This window comes from Silurus meridionalis, chromosome 14, assembly GCF_014805685.1.
Source record: "Silurus meridionalis isolate SWU-2019-XX chromosome 14, ASM1480568v1, whole genome shotgun sequence".
NCBI classification, from domain to species: Eukaryota; Metazoa; Chordata; class Actinopteri; order Siluriformes; family Siluridae; genus Silurus; species Silurus meridionalis.
Window position 1 is genome coordinate 21,900,804 of NC_060897.1, and position 22,678 is coordinate 21,923,481.

The window sequence follows — 22,678 nt, forward strand, 5'->3', positions numbered from 1 at the left end:
AACATTCGCATTTTTCAGCCTTGACCAGCGTACTTCAGCCAGGGTGCGGATACACAAAATTTGTGATTGTTGAAGTATTATCGGTATAAAATGAACTACTTTCTTTTGACAAAATTATAATTAAAGTAGCATTGATCACCAAAATTATTTAAATGATATAGACACAACTAATATTAACTGTAGAGGTGACAAAAACTAAAAAAAAAAAAGAAATACATATATAATATATAAAAATATAAAAATAATATTTATATAAATACAAGGCGGTGTCAAAAAGTTTAAACTGTAGTTTTGTAACATGCCAACAGATGGCAGCACGAGGCTGCACGCACAGTCACAGAGAGCACCAACCTTCCTAAGCCAGTGTGCCAAAAGACATTGTCCTGTGTACCTCGGGAGCTGTGCGGCAGGTGCTATTCTGACCATGTGCCGTTTTGACACTGTTGTGGAGATCCAGCATGAATTGCAGAAGGACTCTGACATGCTTTTAAAAAGAACACTTCCAGGAAAAATTCCAGAAGTGGCTGAAACTCTGGGAATACTGAATATATATGTGTGTATATATGATTCAGGGAAGAAAAAAAATAGATAAAAAAATGCTTTAATGCATTATGTTTTTAAAACTGACCACCATGTTGGATATGATATTAAATAAATATAACACGACATTAGGCAATGAATTTGAGCTGGAACAGCAATAAACTGTAGCACTTTGCTAGAAAATTTGCTAGGTTTTATTTGAAATAAGAGAAAAAAACAGTAAATGTCAATGCTTATCAATGTTTTCCGAAAGATTTCGGTCTTTTGCATACATCATTACGTCGTGGAAATGACCAACTTTCCCTAGTTTGCTGAAAATTTCGCTAAAAATTTTACTAAAAATGACTCCTGGATGTGCCATCAACATCTAGATGACTTCCACAGTTTCATTTGGTCATCTGCTGTGAGAAAATGAGAAAAAGAGAAAGAAAGAAAGAAAGAAAGAAAGAAAGAAAGAAAGAAAGAAAGAAAGAAAGAAAGAAAGAAAGAAAGAAAGAAAGACTACAGGTATGTAGACATAAGCATTTTAAATTGTGAACATGTTAAGCAGTGTTTTTTTATGAGAAAACCGTGTATTTGTTGTCATTTGGGAAACTTAGACCTAGCATCACAAAAACACCTCGAGTGTTGCCGCTAGCTAGCATGAGTGTGTAGAGTGTGTAGGGGGAACAGAAATATTCTGACATCCGTACCAACTGCCGTAACAGTCACCTTGCATTTCCACGTGTGTTCAGTTTGCTAGCTGAAGCATTGTTTATATCTATAAATTTGTCTATAGTAAGAAAGCGGAATGAAAGACCATAGCGATGTTTTCTTTTTGTTCTAACTCCTTTCCAGTTTTTTTTTCTTTAGCATACTGTCAGGTTTGTGACAGAAAAAAATGTCGGCAATCACATACATGACCTCATGTGACAGATTTATTTATCGTACTAACAAATAATCCACTTGTGTTCATGCTTTTAAAGAAGCTACTACTACACACTACTAATGCGATGCTCACACTAATATGTTTTCATTGAAAAACGCAGAATTTTTTTCCATGTTTTGGTCCTTCGTCTGCTCTACGATTTTAGTCAACAAAAATGTACCTTTAAAAAAATTAATAAATAAAATAAAAACGTTTTCCAAAGTAAATCGTTTTGAAAACGCTATTTTCACGTTACGGTGTGGACTGTAAAAAAACGGAAGCTTTTAAAAAAAAAAAACGATGGCGCATTTTTAGTCATTGCAGCAACATTTTAAAGAGCCGGAAAGTAAATAAACGCCAGGCGGAAATGTACAGGGACCTGAGCGTTTTCAGACGTTACAGTGTGGATAAGCAACTTTTGGGAAACGATCGGAAACGTTCTTAGACAAAAACGGCGGATTACCGTAGACGTAGTCGTTTATCTTACTATCACGCCATGTCTTGAGGTGTTTTATTACTCTTATACTGTAGCAATTTTCCAACATACAAATTTTAGTGCTTTTTATCAGTTTATCGCTACATGCTAACAGCGTGTCATGTCATCAGTTTGTAATGAATCCAATCGGAATCCAGAACATGAAAGCTTCATCACAGTGACTTACAACTTGCTTAAGGGTCATCGAGGTCGCCGATTTCTAAACGTCCATCACGCCATTACGAGATATTTGCATTGATGTAGTTTGCTTTCTCGCAGAACGTATCCCATACACTGTGTTTTTTTTTTTTATTGATTAGAAAGTGACCATTAAGGGTGAAGTGATAAATTTGTGTTGTGGGAGGATGGCGTGAGACGAAAAGGGTTTTGTTCCAATCGATACACAGTGCTTTGTCTTTTATGGAAATGTTGGGGAGATAGGCTTAAGCTGCTTGTTTACTTGGGTTTCTTGTTTGCTTTACTGCCCACGTGCTTGCGTCTGGATGGAGTTACAAAATAATGAGGAGCGCAGGGCGGCTGGGGTCAAACGGCATCCTTTCCGCAACGCTCACGTTTTATTTTTTCGAAAACGTTGGTCTTTGTGAGACTCTGTGAAATGGCCAGTGCTGGACGTGTGATTAGTTATTTGTGTTTTTCTTTAAAATGAGGAAAAAGCCTATAGTCATCTTCAGGTTATCAGAGGTCGTGCAAATGAAATGACTAAAGAATGATGAAGGAGCTTCCCAGATTTCTAGACAACATTTCCAATGAAATAAAAATAGACAGGAAAGGTTGTAGATGCAAAGCTAAGACTTTGAACACGGCTTATAGCATTACTATTTCATCACAAGCAATTGATCCTTAGAGATGTCTGCCGTGCAGTGCGATAAGAAATGAACTGTAGCGCGATCATATCCATTCCATACCGAATCTGAGGTAAAGACTGATTTTTTACTGATTAAACTACAAGGTATCTTCATATCCTTTATAAATCTAAACCAGTGGCCAAGCAAATACGCAGTTGCTTCCCTGCCAATGGCCAAGAGGAACCTGCTAAAAAGTGAACGCTGAATTAGTATCAAAAAGTTTCCAGAATAATGGTGGTAACTGGCCCTATTCTGACCACGTGAGTTTCCACGTCTGTGATTTCACCCCAGAATAACTTTTTGATGCCACCTCATATTCAGACACTGTTGGGTTTCTGTATGTACTGTGAAAGTGTGTTGAGCCGGATGATAGTCAGAAATAGGAAGGAAGGAAGGAAGGAAGGAAGGAAGGAAGGAAGGAAGGAAGGAATTGAGACAGACAGGGAGTGAAACATGAAACACAGAAAGAAAGAGGTGAGATAGGTATAAATGAGAAGAAGAGAGAGAGAAAGTAAGAGAGAGAGAGAGAGAGAGAGAGAGAGAAACAGACAGAGATTGAAAAAGATTGTGAAAGAGAAAAGAGATTAACAAAAGACATTAAAGCTGAAGGTAAAAGAGAGAGAGAGAGAGAGAGAGAGAGAGAGATGCATGAAAGAAGGAAGATTAAAGGAAAGACAGAGAGAGAGAAAGGAAACCAGACTGACGGTGAGTGAAGCGTGGACTAAAGCAAGACATAGAGAAAAAGAAAGACAGAAAAAAGAGAAAGAAAAAACAGTGACTGAAAGGGAGGGAGAGAAAGGAAGGAAGAAAGATAGGGGTAAATGACGAGAGAGAGGAGGGGGAGAGAGAAAGAAAGAGAAAGAGCGCACGGTTTGATCAAGTCCTGCGCGCGCTCTAGCCGAGCTCGCATCTCCACACGCGCGCGCGCGCTCCTCGTGCCCTTGAGACGCGCACCGTTAAACGGGTCCCTGGATGAGCTCGAGCTCCAGGTCTCTCTCTCTCTCTCTCTCTCTCTCTCTCTCTCTTTCTTTCTCGCGCGCTTGCGCTCCCTCCCCAGTCCGTCTCCGGTGTCCGTCTCCGGTGTCCGCCGCCCGCGCGCGCATGAGACCCGCGCGCGCCTAACCTCTCGCGCGCCATGAAGACAAGCCGCCGATGTCGCGCGCTGCTCTCCGTGGGCTTAAACCTGCTCGCGCTGCTGCTCTCGAGCACGGCGTTCGCCACGGCGTACTGGTGCCAGGGCACGCAGCGGGTCCCGAAACCGAGCTGCAGCAAGGAGCGGCGCCACCACTGCATCGACTACGGAGCAAACGACACCGACCCGACCAAAGTGCACTACAGCTGGGAGACCGGCGACGACCGCTTCCTGTTCCGCCGCTTCCACGCGGGCATCTGGTACTCATGCGAGGAGAACATCCACGGCGCAGGTACCGCGAGTTACACGTCACTTTTAAAACACGTCTCTTATTGGAATCACTTACAAACAAAAAAAAAATACATATATAACAAGTCGGGCTTGCACATTCTTAATTGCTTAACACCTTAAACGTCAAATTTCACACGATTTTCTTTAACGTGCGATCACGTGGAAAGTAAGAGAAGACGAATTCCAGTGTGTTAAGCCATGCATTTTCACGTGACATCATGACAGCATGACATAACCTGTTATAAAGTTTATGTTTGGACTCTAATGTCCCAGGGGTCCCGATTTTAGTGTGTTTATTGAATGTTTTTTGGGCATCTGTATTATATTAAGTGTGTATATATATATATATATATATATATATATATATATATATATATATATATATATATATACACATTAACGATTGGCTCACTCACAAATTATGGACACCATCAGCCAATCAGCATTCAGCAGGGGTTTAATAGAATTAGCATGTACCGACTGTATCAACATTTTAAAAGTATGTTCGTTTTTTATTATTAATTATTTATGAAGTCATTTTAGTTCATTCATTATTATTAATAATTAAAAATATATATTTTTGTTTACTTTTGTAAGAACCGGCCACTAGAGGTGCTGTTTGTAAATAGTGCTGCTATCTCGCAAATCGAATGCTTGCAGTCATCATAGCTAATTGATATTATAGTTAATAAAGCAGATCTTTCACTTTCCACTCTTTTTTAGTAGCTGTATAACCTCCTAAAATTGGAAATACAGTCTAGATTGATTAATTACACATTCATTCAAACACAAAGTAATAATTAAGATTAATTTGACAATTATGGCGCTTAAGTATAAATTGCACATGATTATTTATTAATTTTTTTATCTGTATTCTCGGTCAGAATGCTGGTTCATTATCGTGATTTTGCTAATAACTTTTTATCGCAAGAAGGTGTACAGTAATTATTACCCACCACGCACGCTTTTGCCATCATCCTGTTACTAATGGAAATAATCTGCTGACTGTGCAAACACTACAGCAGCATTAATATTTTATTTCTTGCCCAGAGCAACAGTTAAAAAGAGAAACTCCAAAATGGCCTCTTATTCCCTTAACAACTTGAAACTGCAAATTTTGGAGTGTTATTAGAGCTTTTCTTTTTTTTTTTAAATACCATTCACACCAATTTACATTTAGCAAGAATCCCACACACTCTCACAGACGTATATCAAACTTTTTTTAGCTTTGTTTTTTTATATAAGGAACATTTTATTATTTATGCAATTATTTTATTTCATTTCAGGATTTTTTTCTTTTAGACTTTAATTTTTATTTTATTCTATTTTTTGTGCTTTAAATCATTCTTTGTTCATATAATTTTGTCATTACTTAATTAATTTAAATTAGTATTTATATTTATTCATTTATTTCTGTTTATTTATATAAATGTGCATATTATTTTATTAGCTTTGACAAAAATGGAAAAGAAATGCAAGGAATATTAGCAGTAACAAGAGCTGAGCCTGATCTACTATTAGTCATGTCTTTTTTTCATGTATGTCTGTTCTTAATAAAACAATCTCAGGGTTTGAATTAACACACACATGGAGATCACTCAGCCGCCTGTCACAGGGATTTAGAACATTATCTGAGATTTAAGGTTTAACCCGGAGGAAATCTGAGAAAAGCAGATGAGCAGGAATGTGAAACAGTGCACAAAATATTGAAACCCTTGCTTATTGGAATTGGAATTGGAAATTTACTGAGAGAATTCATACAGATGATAAAATAATATCGCCTTGTTTCACTTCTGGATCGAGAGTAATGTGCTAAACAAATAAAATAGATACAATATTGTCAAACAGTGAATGAAAGGATAAATGGACACATTTATAGATTGACTGATGGTAGGAATGACTGATAAAACAAATATGATGAATCGATGGATGGATGGATGGATGGATGGATGGATACGGTATTGTCAAACCTGTGGGTAAATAGATGAGTGGATTGATGGAATAATGGAAAAATAGTTACAGTACTGTCAAATGCAGTGGATAAAAGGAATGAATAAATAAATGAATGAATGGACTGATGGTAGAAATGACTGATAAAAAGACTAGATGAATACATGGATGGATACATGAATGGACAGATACAGTAGTGCAAAAGCACTGGATGACTGTATGGAATAATGGCGGAATAATGAAGGAATTGGTACAGTACTGTTCAAAGCAATGGATAAAAGAACAATGGATGATGGGATAGATGAATGGATACAAAATTGGCAAACACAATGGATGGAAGGTTGAAAAGATGGATGAATAGATGAATGGAATGATAGACATCTAGATTGATGGATAATTGAATAGACTTGTGTATTGCTGAAGCAGAAGAATGTGTGATTGATGGATAAGTTGGTAGATAATAGATTTATGGAACTATGAAAAAATAAGAGAATGGATAGATGAATGCATGAATGAATAAAAGAAGAAATGGATAGATGGAATAATAGGTGGATTGATACAGTATAGCAAAAGCAGTCAATAGAATGAAGGATAGATGGAATTATGGATGGATTGGTGCATTATTGGCGAACAGTAGATGGAATAACGATTGGATAGCATGACAGGGAAATAAGGTGACGAATGAACGAATGAATGCATGGATGGTTGGAATAACAAATGACCAATATACGGCCAAAAGTATTAGGACACCTGACCTGAATTACCATACAGTGAATAAACAAATAGATGGAGGAATGGATTTTGGAGGTTTTGAAGGATTGATCTGCTGGATGCTGATTGGCTGCCTAATTTTTCAACAATACAGAAATAGGATGGTTTGTTATCTCGGAACTAAACCATTTCCTACATCTCATTGTGGACAAAAACCCCCAGCAGAAAAGGCAACGTGGAAAAAGTGGATTTTTTTAAACCAAGATCTCTGCAGAAAAATGCCTACAAATTGCTGTCAGATGAGTTTTAATGGTGAATTTTAGGTGGAGAGCCGGATTGTACAGTGACATAACACTCTGACGGTTCATTAGCGATTCATACGGTACGAGTCTGAGGCAGAGGAAGTAAGAAATTCACACGACTTCACATGATATTATCGCCAAAGTAGTCAAACACACAATTGACTGACTGTAATGATGTCCAAAACACAGCAATAAATCCAATAAAACCAGGCTCAAGGTAGCGGAGAGAAAGAAAAAGAAGAGCAGAGACTACGGATTAAGTTGTAGAACTTGACGATTCGATGGCAGGCTTTTATTTTAAATAAAATAGACCACATTCCTACATATATAACACGCACTAAAGTGATTTTCTCAGTAAAAAAAAGGTAATAAAATCAGTCTTGCTGATTATTTAGACAGCCGCCCTCTAAGTGAGAGAAGATAAAGTCAATCTAACCCCGCGATCGAAAGGCCAGACAACCTCATTAATTCCACATTTAAGGTTTTCGGTCAGTATATTATATTAGCAAGATTAGAGCGATACATTATGCATCACACTGGTGTCATGATCGCGGTTTTGGCTAATTGATATTAAGCATGGTAATGATGGAAAAGGAGCTGGAGTCGAACTACAAATTTTAATCTAGCGGCCAAAAAATATTTGTGAAGATTCCTGAGGTTTGTGGTGTTGCCAGATAGATACTTATTCTGTATATGGAGGTCAGGAACATTGCTCTTTAAAGGTCAAATTCACAGATATGGGAGAAGAAATGGAATAGGTCGGTGGTAGCTCAGTGGTATTGGACTGGTATTGGAATCGGAAGCACCATTATCATGGCTAAGCTGCCAAATAGGGCCCTTGTGCAAGGCCCTTAACTCTCAACTGATCAGTTGTAAGTCAGTCTTAATAAGGGTGTCTGCCAAATGTCATAAATATAATGTGAAGGGAAGGAAGCTCTTAATATTTACATTAAACATATACTTTACAGCACAGTAAAATTCCCAGAGAGCAGGCTCAGCCATGATATAGCGCCCCAGGATCACTGAGGGGTTCAGGGCCTTGTTTAGGGGCCCCAAAAGTTCTACCTTGAATCCCCAGACTTTCTGATCAGTAACCCAGAGTAACCCTTACCCACTGAGCTAACACCTCGCCTTCATACGAGGAAAAAAGAACACTGAAACCAATGGCTTAGAAAAGCATGTCCAAGTACAATACAAGTGGCAAGACAAGTGGAAAACAACAGTGATAAAGCAGGGGGTATAAGAACGCAAACATATCACAAAGCAAATACAAATCCAGGGAGTATAAACAGGAAGAGACCAATGATCAGCCAGGGGTGGAGACATTGCAGAAAATACACTATATGGACAAAACCACTGGGACACATGACTTTTCTAGAACACTGAATTATTTTCCAGTCCAGATTCAGTCTCGAGATTTAAATCAAATGTATAGGTTTTCTTTCTCTTAGCATCACCTATGCTTTTACACTTTAAAAAATGGGTTTATATGTCGAGATCTTTTATCGACATTTTTTCACCATGTGTTTTTTCCACAGTAACTTAAAGAAATAAAAAACTTTAACAAGCGTTTGTCTCTTAAAGAAACTCGCCTTGCAAGGACAGCCAAGTCCTTCTAGACAACTTTAAAACGTCTGTCCTGTTAAAATAATATATGATGCATTAGGAAATTAATTTTAAAGAAAAAACAACACATTATTACTGCACTTGAAACTGTTTGAACACAAAACTACAAACTACAGCTTTATATAAAATCTGCGTTTGAGATTCTTGAGAGACTTTCGAGCGTGAATGACGGTCCACATGGAGATGTTCTCCTTGTGTGTATTTCCGTTCACTCTGGGGAATGCTGAAGAAGGAGAAGCAGGGGAATTACGCTGGGGTTGACCTGTGTCTGACCTCGGTCCTAGTCCTCATCTTTGGAGAACAAGCTCCTCAGCTCCATGGGCTCTTTCGATTAGAGTCCTGGTATCAAAAGAGCTGAGAAAAAAAAAGGGGGGTAGTCCTGCTCATCGCTCTCACAAAAATAATTGGAAGTCGAGCTCGAGACAGGATTGGGGCAGTTTGCCAAAAAACAATCTAGTTATCTCTTTTTTCTGTTTGTGCCTTTTGGGTTTGTTTCGCTCGCCTGTCTCCAAAAATACAGTAACAGAATTATATCATAAGTATAATTCCGATTTTTTTTTTCCCTCACAGAGATATTATTATTTATTGCAGACTCGTACACGGTTCAACTAAACAATCTTTAATTGAATAAGAAAGCGTATTTGAAAATACCTAAGACACATAAGGTCAACTTTAATTGCATTGCAGGTCATATCACAGGTGGATATTCCTTATTTGAAAATGGAAATGTCGGAGTCGGTGATCGGCAGGAAGTCACGACATGAACATGAAAAAAGAAAATCAGGCAAGAAACGAGGCTTTGTAAAGGACGTGAACTAAACATATACTGGAACGTTTGAAAAGCAATGGTTTAAATACACAATCGAGAACAAATTAAAGATGAATTAGGATGCATTATCAGGCTAAACCAATGACAAGAAAGGGGTGGGGACAAGAAAACCAAAAAACATGCAGCTATGAAAACACGGAAGCGACGTGTTGATATTTAACACCAAATGCCGTGTCCACACTAATACGTTTTCGTTTGAAAACGCTTATTAATATCCTCCTGTTTTGGATTCGCGTCCACACTGAGACGGTGTTTTTCAGTCAACAAAAAGATTTTGAAAACACTCTCAAAAGTGGAAAAGTCGCAGTGTGGACTGTAAAAACGGAGGCGTTCGAAAACGCATTTTAAGTCAAAGCAGCGACCTTTCAAAAAACCGGGGAAGTAAACAAACACCGGCGTAAATGTCGCCGGTCGGCGCGTTTTACGTTTTGCTCAAACCCAGTACAGGGATGTGAGTGTTTTCAGACGAAACCCCTTTTTTTTAATGTACATGTATTAATGTAGACATAGCAAGTCTTTAGGCCAGAAATGTTGATACTTCATGGCCTCAAAGTGCATTTTATTGCTCTTTTTAACTCAATAGCAAAGAGCGTAGAAAGGGCATTTATAGCTACTATACCAAATGTAAATGAGAACATAAACTCATGTGTTTCTTGCATGTTCTGCAACCTAAAGAATAACTTACACAAAGATGACATTCTTTTCCAAAAACTAAAAGTTGGGAATTGTTTGTAAGTTTTTTTTTTTTGTTTTGTTTTTTACATTATTTATGGCATAAAACTTGGTCCTTTTAATGTTCAAGTTGAAATCGATGAAGACTGGTGATAATAATCTGGTGTTCTCAGAGCTCACATGTTAACACCAAGGTTAACTTGGGTTTCTTTTTTTTTCCTCAGGTGAGAAATGCAGGAGCTTCATTGATCTGGCTCCGGCGTCAGAGCGAGGTGAGTAATGAGTGTCATTAGAGCAGCGTCGAGACTCGTCTGATATCGCACCTGGAAGAAAAACTGCACATTTACTATCAGTTCTGATTGAGGGTATATTTATAGCAAATATTAAGTTCCATTCTAGTCCTCTTTGTTACTGTAAAACATTTTGTAGGCTTAAGGGATACATCAGAAATGTTGTGACGCAGGAATTTAGCTTCCGTTTACGATTTATGCAGTGAAATATGTCCTTCGTTAACAACATGCTGACTCACACCTGACCTCCCCGAACTGAAGACCATCGAAACGCATGCTAAGACAAATAGTACATCAGGAACAAGCTTGCTTTGCATTCATCTGCATGGGAGTGTGTGTGAGCAAGATTTATGCTAGCAGGTCATGGGTTGTGTCCAATGACTGCCGCTAATCACAACCAATTGATCCAAACATGTACAACTCTGTCAGTTTTAGAAGAAAAATGGGGAGGTAAAGTGCAGCGATGGCAGCTTTTCAAACAAAGTTTCATCCTTAGTGGTAAAACCCAAAACAACAATGGCATGCTACAGATATGTTTTTAAATCAGTGTCACAGTTCAAATAGCAACAAGCTAATTACAAATATGGCTACAAGGACCCTGAACTTTCCACAGGACTCTTTGGTGTAAAATAAACTTTTCATACAAAGAACCAGTAACTACTTTTTGGTCACCAAGTGGACTCAGATGACCTTTCTGGAACTCTTGTGTAGAGAGTGTAGAACCATTAGCCATCCAAAGGACCACAGAGAAAGAATTCCTGAAAGAAGCTTTTTTATTTATTTTTTTGTCTAAAGAAACCTTTTAGGATAGTAGAACTGAAATGACTAATCCAAAGAACCCATGACGACTCCTTTAGTAAGATCAGAGAACAATTTCTCATCCGAAGAACCCTTGAGGAGCATTTGTCTTCAAATAATGGAAACATTTGTCATTTACAAGATCACAGTAGAAACCTTTTCTCAGGACTGACAAAGAACCCTGAAGGAATCCTCTTTTTAAAGTGGAACCATTAACCATTCCAAAAACTACAGAGGAAAAATTTTCAAGGGAAGTTTATTCTATATATTTTTTTCTCTAAAGAACCCTTTTAAGATGGTAGTCTAAAATAAAATTACTTAATGAGGACTGCTTTAGTAAAATTGTAGAACAGTTACCCACCTGAAGAACCCTTTAGGAGCATCTGCCTTTGAAATTTGAACCTAAAACCACTGCGGAAAACCAGGACTGCAAATTTTTCATACAAAATAACCCTGCAGCAAAATTAGCATTCAAACAATCCAAACCTATAAACCATTTTTTATAGCTAGCAGAGACACCCAAAGAACCCTTGAGGAGCTTTTAGACTAAGAAAACAGCACAATCCCAAATCCACCAGGTACGAGACTTTATCAGGGTAAAACTCAAGGACGTAGAAAGTAGACGGGAAATTGAAAAGAAGCCAAGTGCAATTTTGCATGAAGTTACTTAGCAAACCCTCATCTCGTGTTATAGTGCGAGGTGTAAAGCTGCCGGCGAGAAGCGGCGATTTGTGGAAAGACAGATTAGGAAAGTGACGAGACGGAGGCGTATTTATGGCAGCGAATATTTGATCAGACAGTGCTGACGGCTCCTTAAGAATATGCAGAAGCTCAGCAACTATCCGAGGTGATATACGAGAGCTATAAACGTTACAGCCCAGTCTGAAACGTCTGAACTGGCCCGCTGGTTTTTAGAACCGGCTGACTGTGAATAATGTCAGAACAACATCTCAGTCAGTGCGTATGTGTAGAACAAATGGCAACAGAGCCACTGAGATGAGCTTAGACTTGAATGGGTGTTGTATTTTTGAAGAGTTTTTGGTGGTGGGGTGTTTTTTACGAAAGTATTCATGAAGAGGTATGAAGCAGGATGGAACTATCAGTGCTAGGCTGAAGAGCAGTGATTGTAAGAATGTGTGTGTGTATGTGTGTGTAACAGACAGAAAGAGAACGAGAGAGAAGCATTAATGCATGGTATCACTCTTGTACAGCCCATTTGTCGTCGTGATGCTTTCCTCCAAAGGCTCTTATCTATCCGTGAATAAGCTGCCAAGCCCGGGTTTGCTCGGCGAGATGATTGTTCTCATGACACAGTCAGGTGTGTCCAAGCTCACCTCGCCAGTGTCACTGATTTGTTTCCCGTCCAGGGTATTTCTGGGATCCCAAGGCAGTGTCTTAGCAGTAAGCTTGACCATATAAATGTATGTTTCTACTCAGAATTTTACTATATATAAAACTCATTATTTTATCAGGATTTTAGGGAAATTGTTGGGTTATAACAAAACGGTATTTATTTATTTTTTTATCAGGTTTTAACTATAATGCAAGAGTGTGATGTGAAAATCATAGAACACAGGACAAGATCACTGTAATGTTAGTGGATATTTTGGATTGTGGTTATTTTGTTCCATTCTTTTCAAAATTTGGTTTGGATTTGAAATGTACAAGCAGCCTTAACTATCCAATGAACTCTTTAAAAACATTGTCCTAATGAGTGTAAAATCATTTGCCCCCCCCAAAGCACCATAACAATTAGCTTACCAGGGAACTCTTGAGAAACCTTTGTTGTCATCTACAAACCCCTTTTGAGATCAAAGAACTTTAATGGGCTTCTGGATTTTTCTGGAACCCTGTCGAGAAACCTCTAAACTTTTAGAGAACTTCAAACTTTTTTTGTCTGCTTTTGAAGAACAAAGAACTGATCCTCAGCCTTCAACTCTGAAAGATTTTTCATTTTTGGAAATAAATATTACACGCTTCTGTCACATCTCGAGATCTTTCCATCATATCAACTCAATTTCTACTAAACTTTCCTTTGAACCGAGTGCAAGCAAGACAAGATCCAAACCCTTCCAAGATCGACACGAGTAAACAGCTATGAAGGAGAAGGAGAAGAAGCGAACCAAAGCCTTATTTTGGATGGGATTCGTTTCTGAGATTCGTTTCAACCCCGAAATATATTGGAAGTTCTGTATCCTATCCAGATGTTTGCCGCTCACATGCCAAGATTATTTACTAGGGATGGTAAGATTCAACGATTCGCATCAGTTTCTTCGGCATGAAAGTACCTATGTACCGAGTAACACCTAGAACTTAATACCTAGTAACTATGTGATGCTTTGATTAAAAAAGTGTGGATCAAATACAAGTATTGTATGAACATAATTGCATCAGTGAAAAATATTTATTTATATATAATTATCAGTAGATACACTATACTTTTATTATTATTTAGAAAATGACCAATAATTTGTGCCCAATATTTTCTATGTAGATCTAAATAGAAAATATTAGCTAAGAATAGCTAAAGTGTTCGAGTGTGTTCTCTCAGCACCGCTGCTGCTACTTGAATATGACGTATCAAAAAAATTACGGAGACCGAGGCATGTTCTGAGACTCACATAGAATACAGATTAACATGGCAGAGGTAGAGCTGCATCTGGCTGATTTTATGGTGATAGATGCCATGCTAGCGCTATGGATTCTTTACCGTTTTATATCCAGATTCAAAAATTTCTCTTAACAGGAGAAAATCCTAATAATTCCACAGTGAATGAAGAATGAACGAAAGTTAAAGTTATGCTGAAATAAGCAGAACAGTTAAGTAGATCATACTTACACACACCTGTAAATTACCCAAATGGGGTATGGGGTAAAAATGTAAACTACTTAATGTAATTTTTCCATTAATTTAATTTAATTAATTTAATTTCTGCCAATTTAATAGATTAATTAAGTTAATCAATATATTAAGTATATTGCTTTGATTTGATTTATTCTATTTTATTTTTATAAAATGTAATATATTATTTAAACAAGCAGGCATTTTATTAAAAATAAAAAATACAAATATTAATTATCACAAATGTTAATAGTAAAAAAATTGTCAGTTTTATCTATATATAGAAATCTTCTATATATCTACACTTATGAATAAAAGTTTTGGGACATATCTATATCTCTACAAACTCCTTCCCTAAACTATTACCACAGGTAAGTTGGAGGCACACAATTGTATAAAATAACTTTGGATGCAGTAGAACCTGCTCCAGAAGATCTAGAGTTCCAACCCTATTGAACACCTTGGAGATGAATGCGAACGCTGACTGCACCCCAGGCCTCCTCATCTCACCTACATCAGCACCTGACTTTACTAATAATATTGTGGCTGAGTTGTCTCAAATCTCCACAAAATCTAGGGAACATCTTCCCAGAAGAGTGGAGGTTTTAATGGAATTGGTTGTTCAAAAAGCACCTACCAATCTATCACCGACCACCCTATCTAGACAGGAGTAACAGTATCAGAAACTTAAAACCATCTGATTAAGACTGAAACTATGACCGTCCTCTCCCCCAAGTTATAAGTCAGCGAGCGAATGTAGAGTGCTGATAACTTCTGGGACTGTCTGATAAGAGCTTTTCCCAGCTCGCTTTCGAAAAAAAATAAATCAATTGTTCAAAGCCTGAGGGGAGGTGGGAACTGTTATGTTGTCTCAAAGTATCTTTCCATTCAAGCCAAAGCATAAGCAAGTCTATCTTTGAGATCATGAACACACCAACATGGTGGGGTGGTGAGTTTCTGAGTAGGTGGAATTGATCCTTAGAAAAGTGTTGCAAGTGTTAGAGGGCATGATGATTATAACTCAGACTGCAAGCCTCTAGAAAAATCCAATCACTAATAAACTTTGTGTTACTGTGACCCAAAAAAAGTAAGAATTTCAACACTGAACAGGTGAACACAACAGGGCAGCAAAGCGACTACAGATCAGCGATTACAGATCGCACATGAAGATATGAGAAAGACAGTATTAAATTTGCTGTTTCTAATGTGGAGATATCCAGCATCTCGGAAACCGTCCTTGCGCTCACAGTGACAAAAATGCAGTTTTGTTTGATAATGATGAAGGCCGAGCCGCACACCACTACATGAGTGTAAGAACAGAAATGACTACATTTATTACACAGTGGTGGAGTGCTCACAAGTGTGTGTATGTGTGTGTGTATGGGTTCGCAGGTGTCCTTTGGCTGTCAGTGGTCTCCGAGGTGTTATACATCATGCTGCTGGTGGTTGGCTTCAGTCTAATGTGCTTGGAGCTTTTTCACTCCAGCAACGTGATCGATGGCTTGAAGCTCAACGCCTTCGCCGCCGTCTTCACGGTGCTGTCAGGTAGCTCCTCCAAAAAAAACTGTTATACATTTCCTCCTTACTCATACGTATACCTCTGGGCGACGTGACGTGTGCTATTTTAAATAAATTAAATAACATGAGAAACTAAAGATTTAATGTAACTTTTTTCTCAAGCATTATTTCTGTAGATCCTAAGGAACTCCACTGTATCTTACTAAAGTACTTTATTTAGGGGAAACTTCTATTTTTACCATTAGAGACTTATAAAGTTCCTCTTTCAACCCTTCTATCAACACTCTTCATTCCATCTCCATCCATCCATCCATACTCTTCCATCCATCTGTTTGTATATCCATACTCTTCAATCCATCTCCATCCATCTACACTCCATTCAATCCAACTCAACAATCCTCTATCCACATTGTTTAATCCTTCTAAACACAGCTACCTATTCCCTTCAATCCATCTAAATCCATCTCTCTACATTTCAATCCATCACTATACATCCATCCACACTTTAGTCCATCTCAACAATCCATCTATCCACATGCTTCAATCCATCAAAATCCGTTATACACATTATTTAATCCCTCTAAATTATGCTCATCAGTCCATTTCTATCCATCCATCCTTCTATCTAGCCTATTTAATCCATATAAACACATCTCAATGCATATAAACCCAACTACGTATATATCTGTCCATCGAACTGTAAAGTAGATAGATAGATAGATAGATAGATAGATAGATAGATAGATAGATAGATAGATAGACAGACAGACAGACAGACAGACAGACAGACAGACAGACAGACACCGATACATCCCCACTGTATGTAAGGAACATAAGAATAGCATTGTCTCAGTTATGGTACAAAAATCGAACCAATTTGACCCGTTCAGATGTAGAAGATTTGATTTTTTCCTACCTCTCGAAAATAAAGTGAGACAACATCGTAGCCTCGGTTGCCTCATTCCCTGATCCCTCGCCTGTCAGATTGCCAGGAACAGCTGCTCCTTTTTGAATTGAGATTATTTGATTTGCCCAGCCGGCCCCCAGCTCTGTTCATTTGGGCCTTTAATACTCACTAATTCCAGACGCAGCATCCGGTCGGGGAGAGATCTCCAACCCAGAGATGAGCCTCGGTTCATCCTACTGACACAGATTAAAGAGATTCACGCTGGCGCTATCAATCAGCACCACGAAGCAGGACTGGGTGTAGGCTGGCTCACCTTCACTTCTTGTATCAAATTGCATATTCGAGTATAAACTCCATTCTGTTTCAAAATAAAATGTACAGGTTTGTGCACTGAGGAACTTTTAAGAACCAAAAGTCGGCCAGACTGGGCTTCAAACTATATGAAAGTCAGAAGATGTATTCAATGCTGTGCATTCATATCTCAGCTGCTTCCTCCCAAACTAGATCTTGCATTTACAATGAAGTCATTTGGCAGATGCATGTATCCAGAAACAGTTACACTGATCAGGCATGTCTTTTTGACCACCTGCCTAATATTGTGTTGGTCCCCCTTTTGCTCTTTGAACAGTTCTGACTTCTTTAGCAATTTTAGCTACAGTAACTTGTCCGTTGGACTCCTTCGCCCAGCCCTGTACAAGGAGAACGCATTTCATTTCTATTTCCATTTATGAGATTTGGCAGATGTTCTTATCCAGTGCGACTTATATTTATATTAGTTAAACATACAGTTGAGCAATTAAGGGCCTTGCTTAAGGGCCCAACAGTGGCAGCCTGGTGGTGCTGGGAATTGAACACGTAACCTTTCGATCCAAACTCCAATGCCTTAAGTTCCACCAATTCAGTTTAGCATGTGTGTGTTCTTACGTAATTAAATTAGTTATACTATCCACAAAAATTCTAAGATGCAGCATTTTTCCAGTGACTCATAACGCCTTGCTTTGTGTAGGCATGTTGAGTATACAAACCTGAATCCACACACACACACACGTCCTCCAAATCCTTCCTACACTAAGAAATCCCTTGTGTGGACTCAAACCTACAGTCCAGCTGGACTCAAAATTTTGAAATGCACTAAACATGCAGTCATATAATTAAAAAAAAGGTTTCTTTGCTTTCTAATAACACCTTGTGTGGGAGCTCTGTCAGTTGAAGTGGGAAGCATATTGACCTCCTGAATAAAAAAAAATCCATGATGATCGATCATCTTTAAGATTTTGGTATTGTAATAAAAACTGTTGGTTCGCTAGAGCTAAGTGAAAGTGAAGGACTCGAATTGAAAATTCGAATATCATAGTTCGTCAAAAGATGTTTGTTGGTGCATCAATACTCACACCCGAGCAAAAGTTTGAATCAGAATTCTAAACGTTTCTCCTCCAGGACTTTTGGGAATGGTTGCTCACATGATGTACACCCAGGTGTTCCAGATCACAGTCAGTCTGGGGCCCGAAGACTGGAGACCGCACACCTGGGACTACGGCTGGTCCTTCTGGTCAGTGCTTCACACACCACAGTGTATAAACAACTTCTCTATACCTTAGTAACACTGCACAGACATTTTGTTGAATTAATTTTGTTCAGGATCTAGTAGTATTACTAGAAAAGAGTGTTATTGTCAAAGAACTGGCACAAGTAAACACACTGTTTTCTTTTACGAATAAAAAGACTGACTAAGGGAAAAAAAAGAGAGACAAGAGACTTGGACATTAAAATAAACAACAAACTTGAGTGCATACTAGTCTACATGTAGACAATGATGCCTTTAATTTCGCTTCTTGTACAGACAGTTGTATTTCTCATTCATTTGTACTTGGTGTATTTAAAGCTATATGACCTCCACAGTCGGGATTCGTCAGCTTAGAAAATGACACTTGATCCAGCACATGCTATTATCTTGCATTTACTTCAACGTTTTTTTGAGTGAAACAAAATCATGCTAATCTGTGCCCAAGACGGAACCAATTTTTCAAGTAATTATTGATTTTGTTCATTCGATTCACCCTTCTTCTAAAGAAAACTTGCCAATAGTTTGAAGGCCAAGCTGACCCAGCATTCCTCTACTTCACAATCCAGCTCACTTTACATGTTGTTTTATGATAAATATGGCACTTGATATGAGAAATACCTCATCTTCGATTAAGATGCTCTTTTAGTGGGCGCCAGGGCATGCTCTCGCATTTCAGCCGGCTTTCGCAGTTTTATTTCCACTCTGCAAGCGCCAACGTCTCGCCCCCAGAGGAAAAGGGTAAGACGCAAAAGGCATTTCGTGCCACGAGCCGAACGAAAATTCGGGCTAATGAATCGTGCTAAAGTAGGAGCAGTCAGAAGCGTGTGGGTGTTTGGACCCGATTCTGCAGCACACGCGCTTGGCTCTAATGGACTTCTATCGTTAAAAAAAAAATCCATTCCCATTAGCGTGCAACCTTTCTCACAACACTGCCTCAGAATAAAACACACATCACAAAATGTAGCTTTAAATATTTTGGTCTCTTTCTGATGGCACTTTGTGGAAAGAAGCTTCAAACTTTTGTTGACTAGACACGTGGCTTTAAAAACACATTGCAGGTCTGAGTGAAGAATTCTGCTTACACCAAGGCTTTGCATTTGAGTTAGTAACTGTTGCTAGCTGATTAGCTCACTATCATCATCCTCAGAAATTCAAAGTGACCTCAGGGTGTCATAATCTGTCTGCGCTGCTAAATGAATACATTTGAACTAGCATATAAACTCTACAGGTCTGACAGAAGCCTTAAACAAAGCCATGCTTTTAAGCTTGCTAGCTAGTGCAAGGCTTTGTATTTGAGCAAGCTAGCTAAAACCTGACTAGCTCACCACTATAATATTTAAAAACACACACAGACCCCTGACTAGCTTAGAAAATCTTAAAAGTTTTAAGGACATTGATTTGTGATGAACAAAACCTTAGCTTTAAGCTACCATCATCTGTAACTAGCGCTCTCTCTCAGGTTAAACATCGTAAACTTTCAACCATTTTATCATTTTAAAAAATGTATAGTGACCACAAAATGCCCTTCATAGCACATAACGAATGAGAGCTGCACTAAATGTTTAATCTTTACAAAAAATCACAGAGATTAATGAATCCAGCACTATGTTTCCAGTATGTATCAGTATGTTTCCGTTCAAATCAGCGCTGAATCTTTTGTACGAATGGTTCGTGTTGTTTCGGTGCTGAGGTAAGAGCTCTCTGGGTTCTGACAGGCATGAAAGTGGTATTTACATTGGGCTGAATTACCACAGATGCTCTGCTGCCATCCATTAGCTCTGGATGAAATTGTTTTTTGCCATCTGGCCAATTTCTTTTAGCATTTTTTTTCCCTCTCCCCAGTTTTTACTCATGTGTGAGTGTGTTTTCTTTTTGCCCGTCTCTTTCAAAGTAATAAAACTGCAAACCTGTAAATCAGGAGGAAATTGCAGTTCAGGCTGCTTAAAATCCATCAGGGTGTCGTGCAAATTTTCTCAAACTCACAAGCTATTTTTGCACTTTCTAGACTTTTCAAGAGACAAGAATGGACTCAAGAATGTTAATAGAAAAACACTTTTTTTTCAGTTTCATGTCAGTTTCATACTATTCGCTATAACCCAATATTCAGGTAGTTGTACAAATTGTTAAAAAAGAACAATGTTTTTTAGTGACAAACTTACAATTATAAGGAACAAATGTATACATTATTTTATTACCGCTTTATCACTGTAAAGCTGCTTTGAGTCAATGTCTATTGTAAAAAAGCGCTATACAAATAAAAATGAATAAATTAATAATTTAAAGGATAAGCATACCATAGCAGAGGGTCCCCAAAGTTTTTTTGTGAGGGCCACATAATTTGTCCTTTCTTTAATGCGGGTCTGTAATAGAAAATGTCATGAGCCGTAGTGACTTTATTAAAATTAATTATTGTGGAGATTAATTTAAGCAATCAACTATCAGACATTTTAGTTTGAAAGCCAAACTTTTTTGTAATACAGGTATGATATGAGTAAGAAATATATTTAAAATAAAATTTTCAAAATATGTCTCTGGCATGGTTTAGAGGGCCGTTCCCAATGTGGGATGGGTATTAGTTTGGAAACCCCTGACTTAATGTGTACCACGAACTGAAAACGGATTTTGCTTTGTCTTTTCTCAGCATGGCATGGGGATCCTTCACGTGTTGCATGGCTGCCTCGGTCACCACGCTCAACTCCTACACAAAGACGGTCATCGAGTTCCGGCACAAGCGCAAGCTCTTTGAGCAGGGTCTCCGCGAGGAACAGGCATTCCTCGACCAAGAGGCCTTCCATTACTTTCAGGATCGCACCGTACAGTCCGTCTCCAGCTCACTGGACCTGTTTCCAGGCCACGGTGGTGCCCACGGTCCCGCCTACAGCAGTGGGCGTGGGAAGATGCGTTCCCAGGCAGCCTCCGTAGACATGGCAGACAACGCAGATTCTCTCGGAGAGGAGCAATGCTAAGGATGGCTAGCATTGAAGACATTTTTTATGTCTTGAGTCGTGGGTAAAAGACAACTTGAGAACTGCAGAACTCTCCAGTCATGATGGAACTATTTTCTGGGTATAAAGCAATGAGTTTATATTTGATGACAGCTAAAATATTTTCTGCCTATGTAAAAAAGAAATGAAAATGATGCTAAAATTGCGATGGTTGTTTCATTGCGAATTGTGTAAAGTACATGACAGCTTATGAACTGTGAAAAGCCTTGAAAGGTGCACTAACACTGCCACACAAAACAACAACCCGTTGGGTGTCGACAGGGTGTATACGGGTTAGTAATATAATCAGTGACATTTTAGTGATTTCTTTATATGCATATAACTGGCAAAGGTCGCTCCAAGGACGCAGTTTTTTTTGTGCGGCAAAAGAAAAAAGTCTTGAGGTTCCCTGCAGACACCATCGCTAGACACAAATGTGAAGAAGAATGCTTTTATAGGCACTGCCTTATATAGAAGTCTCGCATTATTTATATTACTATTGTGTACACAATACGGACAAAGGTTTTAGGACATTTGACCATAAGATTAGTATGTGCTTCCTTTCGAACATCCCATTTGACATTTACATATAATAACCTTCATTCTCCTGGAAAGATGTTCCACTTGATTTTGTGGAGATTTGTGCTCCTTCAGCTACAAGGGTGTTAGTAAAGGCAGGTAGTGATGTAGGTGAGAAGGTGAGGAGGCCTGGGGTGCAGCCAGCGTTCACATTCAGCCCAAAGGTGTTCAATAGGTTTGAAGCTCTATAGCAGTAGATCTTTTACTCCGACCTATAACTATATACACAAGGTGGTATCAAAAGGTTTTGATACTAGCTCTCTTAACAAGAATGTACTTTATTTATCTACATTTACACATCATCACCTTCAAAATAGTCCATAGGAGTACAGAGCTCTCAGCGTTCTGAAAAGTGTCCTGTAAGTGTTTTAGTTTGAGTAGGGTTGGTGTGGAAGTGAGATCGTGTAAGGAGAGCTCAGTGACATGGTGCACACGTGGTCAGAAACACCGACACGTGATCAGAATAGAACTAGTCGCACAGCTCCCGGTGTACACAGGACGATGTCTATTGGCACACTGACTTATGAAGGTCGGCGCTCCCTGTGACTGTGTGTAGCCTTGTACTGCCATCTGTTGGCGTGTTACAAAACTACTCCCGAAACTTTACCAACTCGTATCTTCATGGAGCTGATTTTATGTACATCACACAGGTTTGGGTCTCCTAGTTCATGTAAAGGGAAAATTTTCATGCTAGTACATCTTAAGGCATCCTTTACAATTGTGTGCCTCCAACGTTGTAGGAACAGTTTTTCTGAGGAACACATGGTTGGAAAAGTCTGGTGTCTCAACACTTTTGTCCATATAGTGTATATAAATAAATATACTAAACTGTATATCTCGAATGTCCTCTATGAATGAATATGCCTTTGTGTTGAAAACAGCAGATTAGCCGAGT

The 22,678-nt window shown here is 38.5% G+C and overlaps 1 protein-coding gene across 1 annotated transcript; it reads left to right on the top strand.

Moving 5' to 3' along the window:
- The first annotated feature begins 3,517 nt into the window (after positions 1–3,517).
- gsg1l (gsg1-like) lies at positions 3,518–21,853 on the top strand. The gene is made up of 5 exons (XM_046865516.1): positions 3,518–4,212; positions 10,526–10,573; positions 15,624–15,776; positions 18,094–18,205; positions 20,862–21,853. The coding sequence occupies exons 1-5, from the start codon at positions 3,924–3,926 to the stop codon at positions 21,184–21,186; spliced, it is 927 nt and encodes a 308-aa protein (XP_046721472.1). The 5' UTR covers positions 3,518–3,923; the 3' UTR covers positions 21,187–21,853.
- Positions 21,854–22,678: the final 825 nt, after the last annotated feature.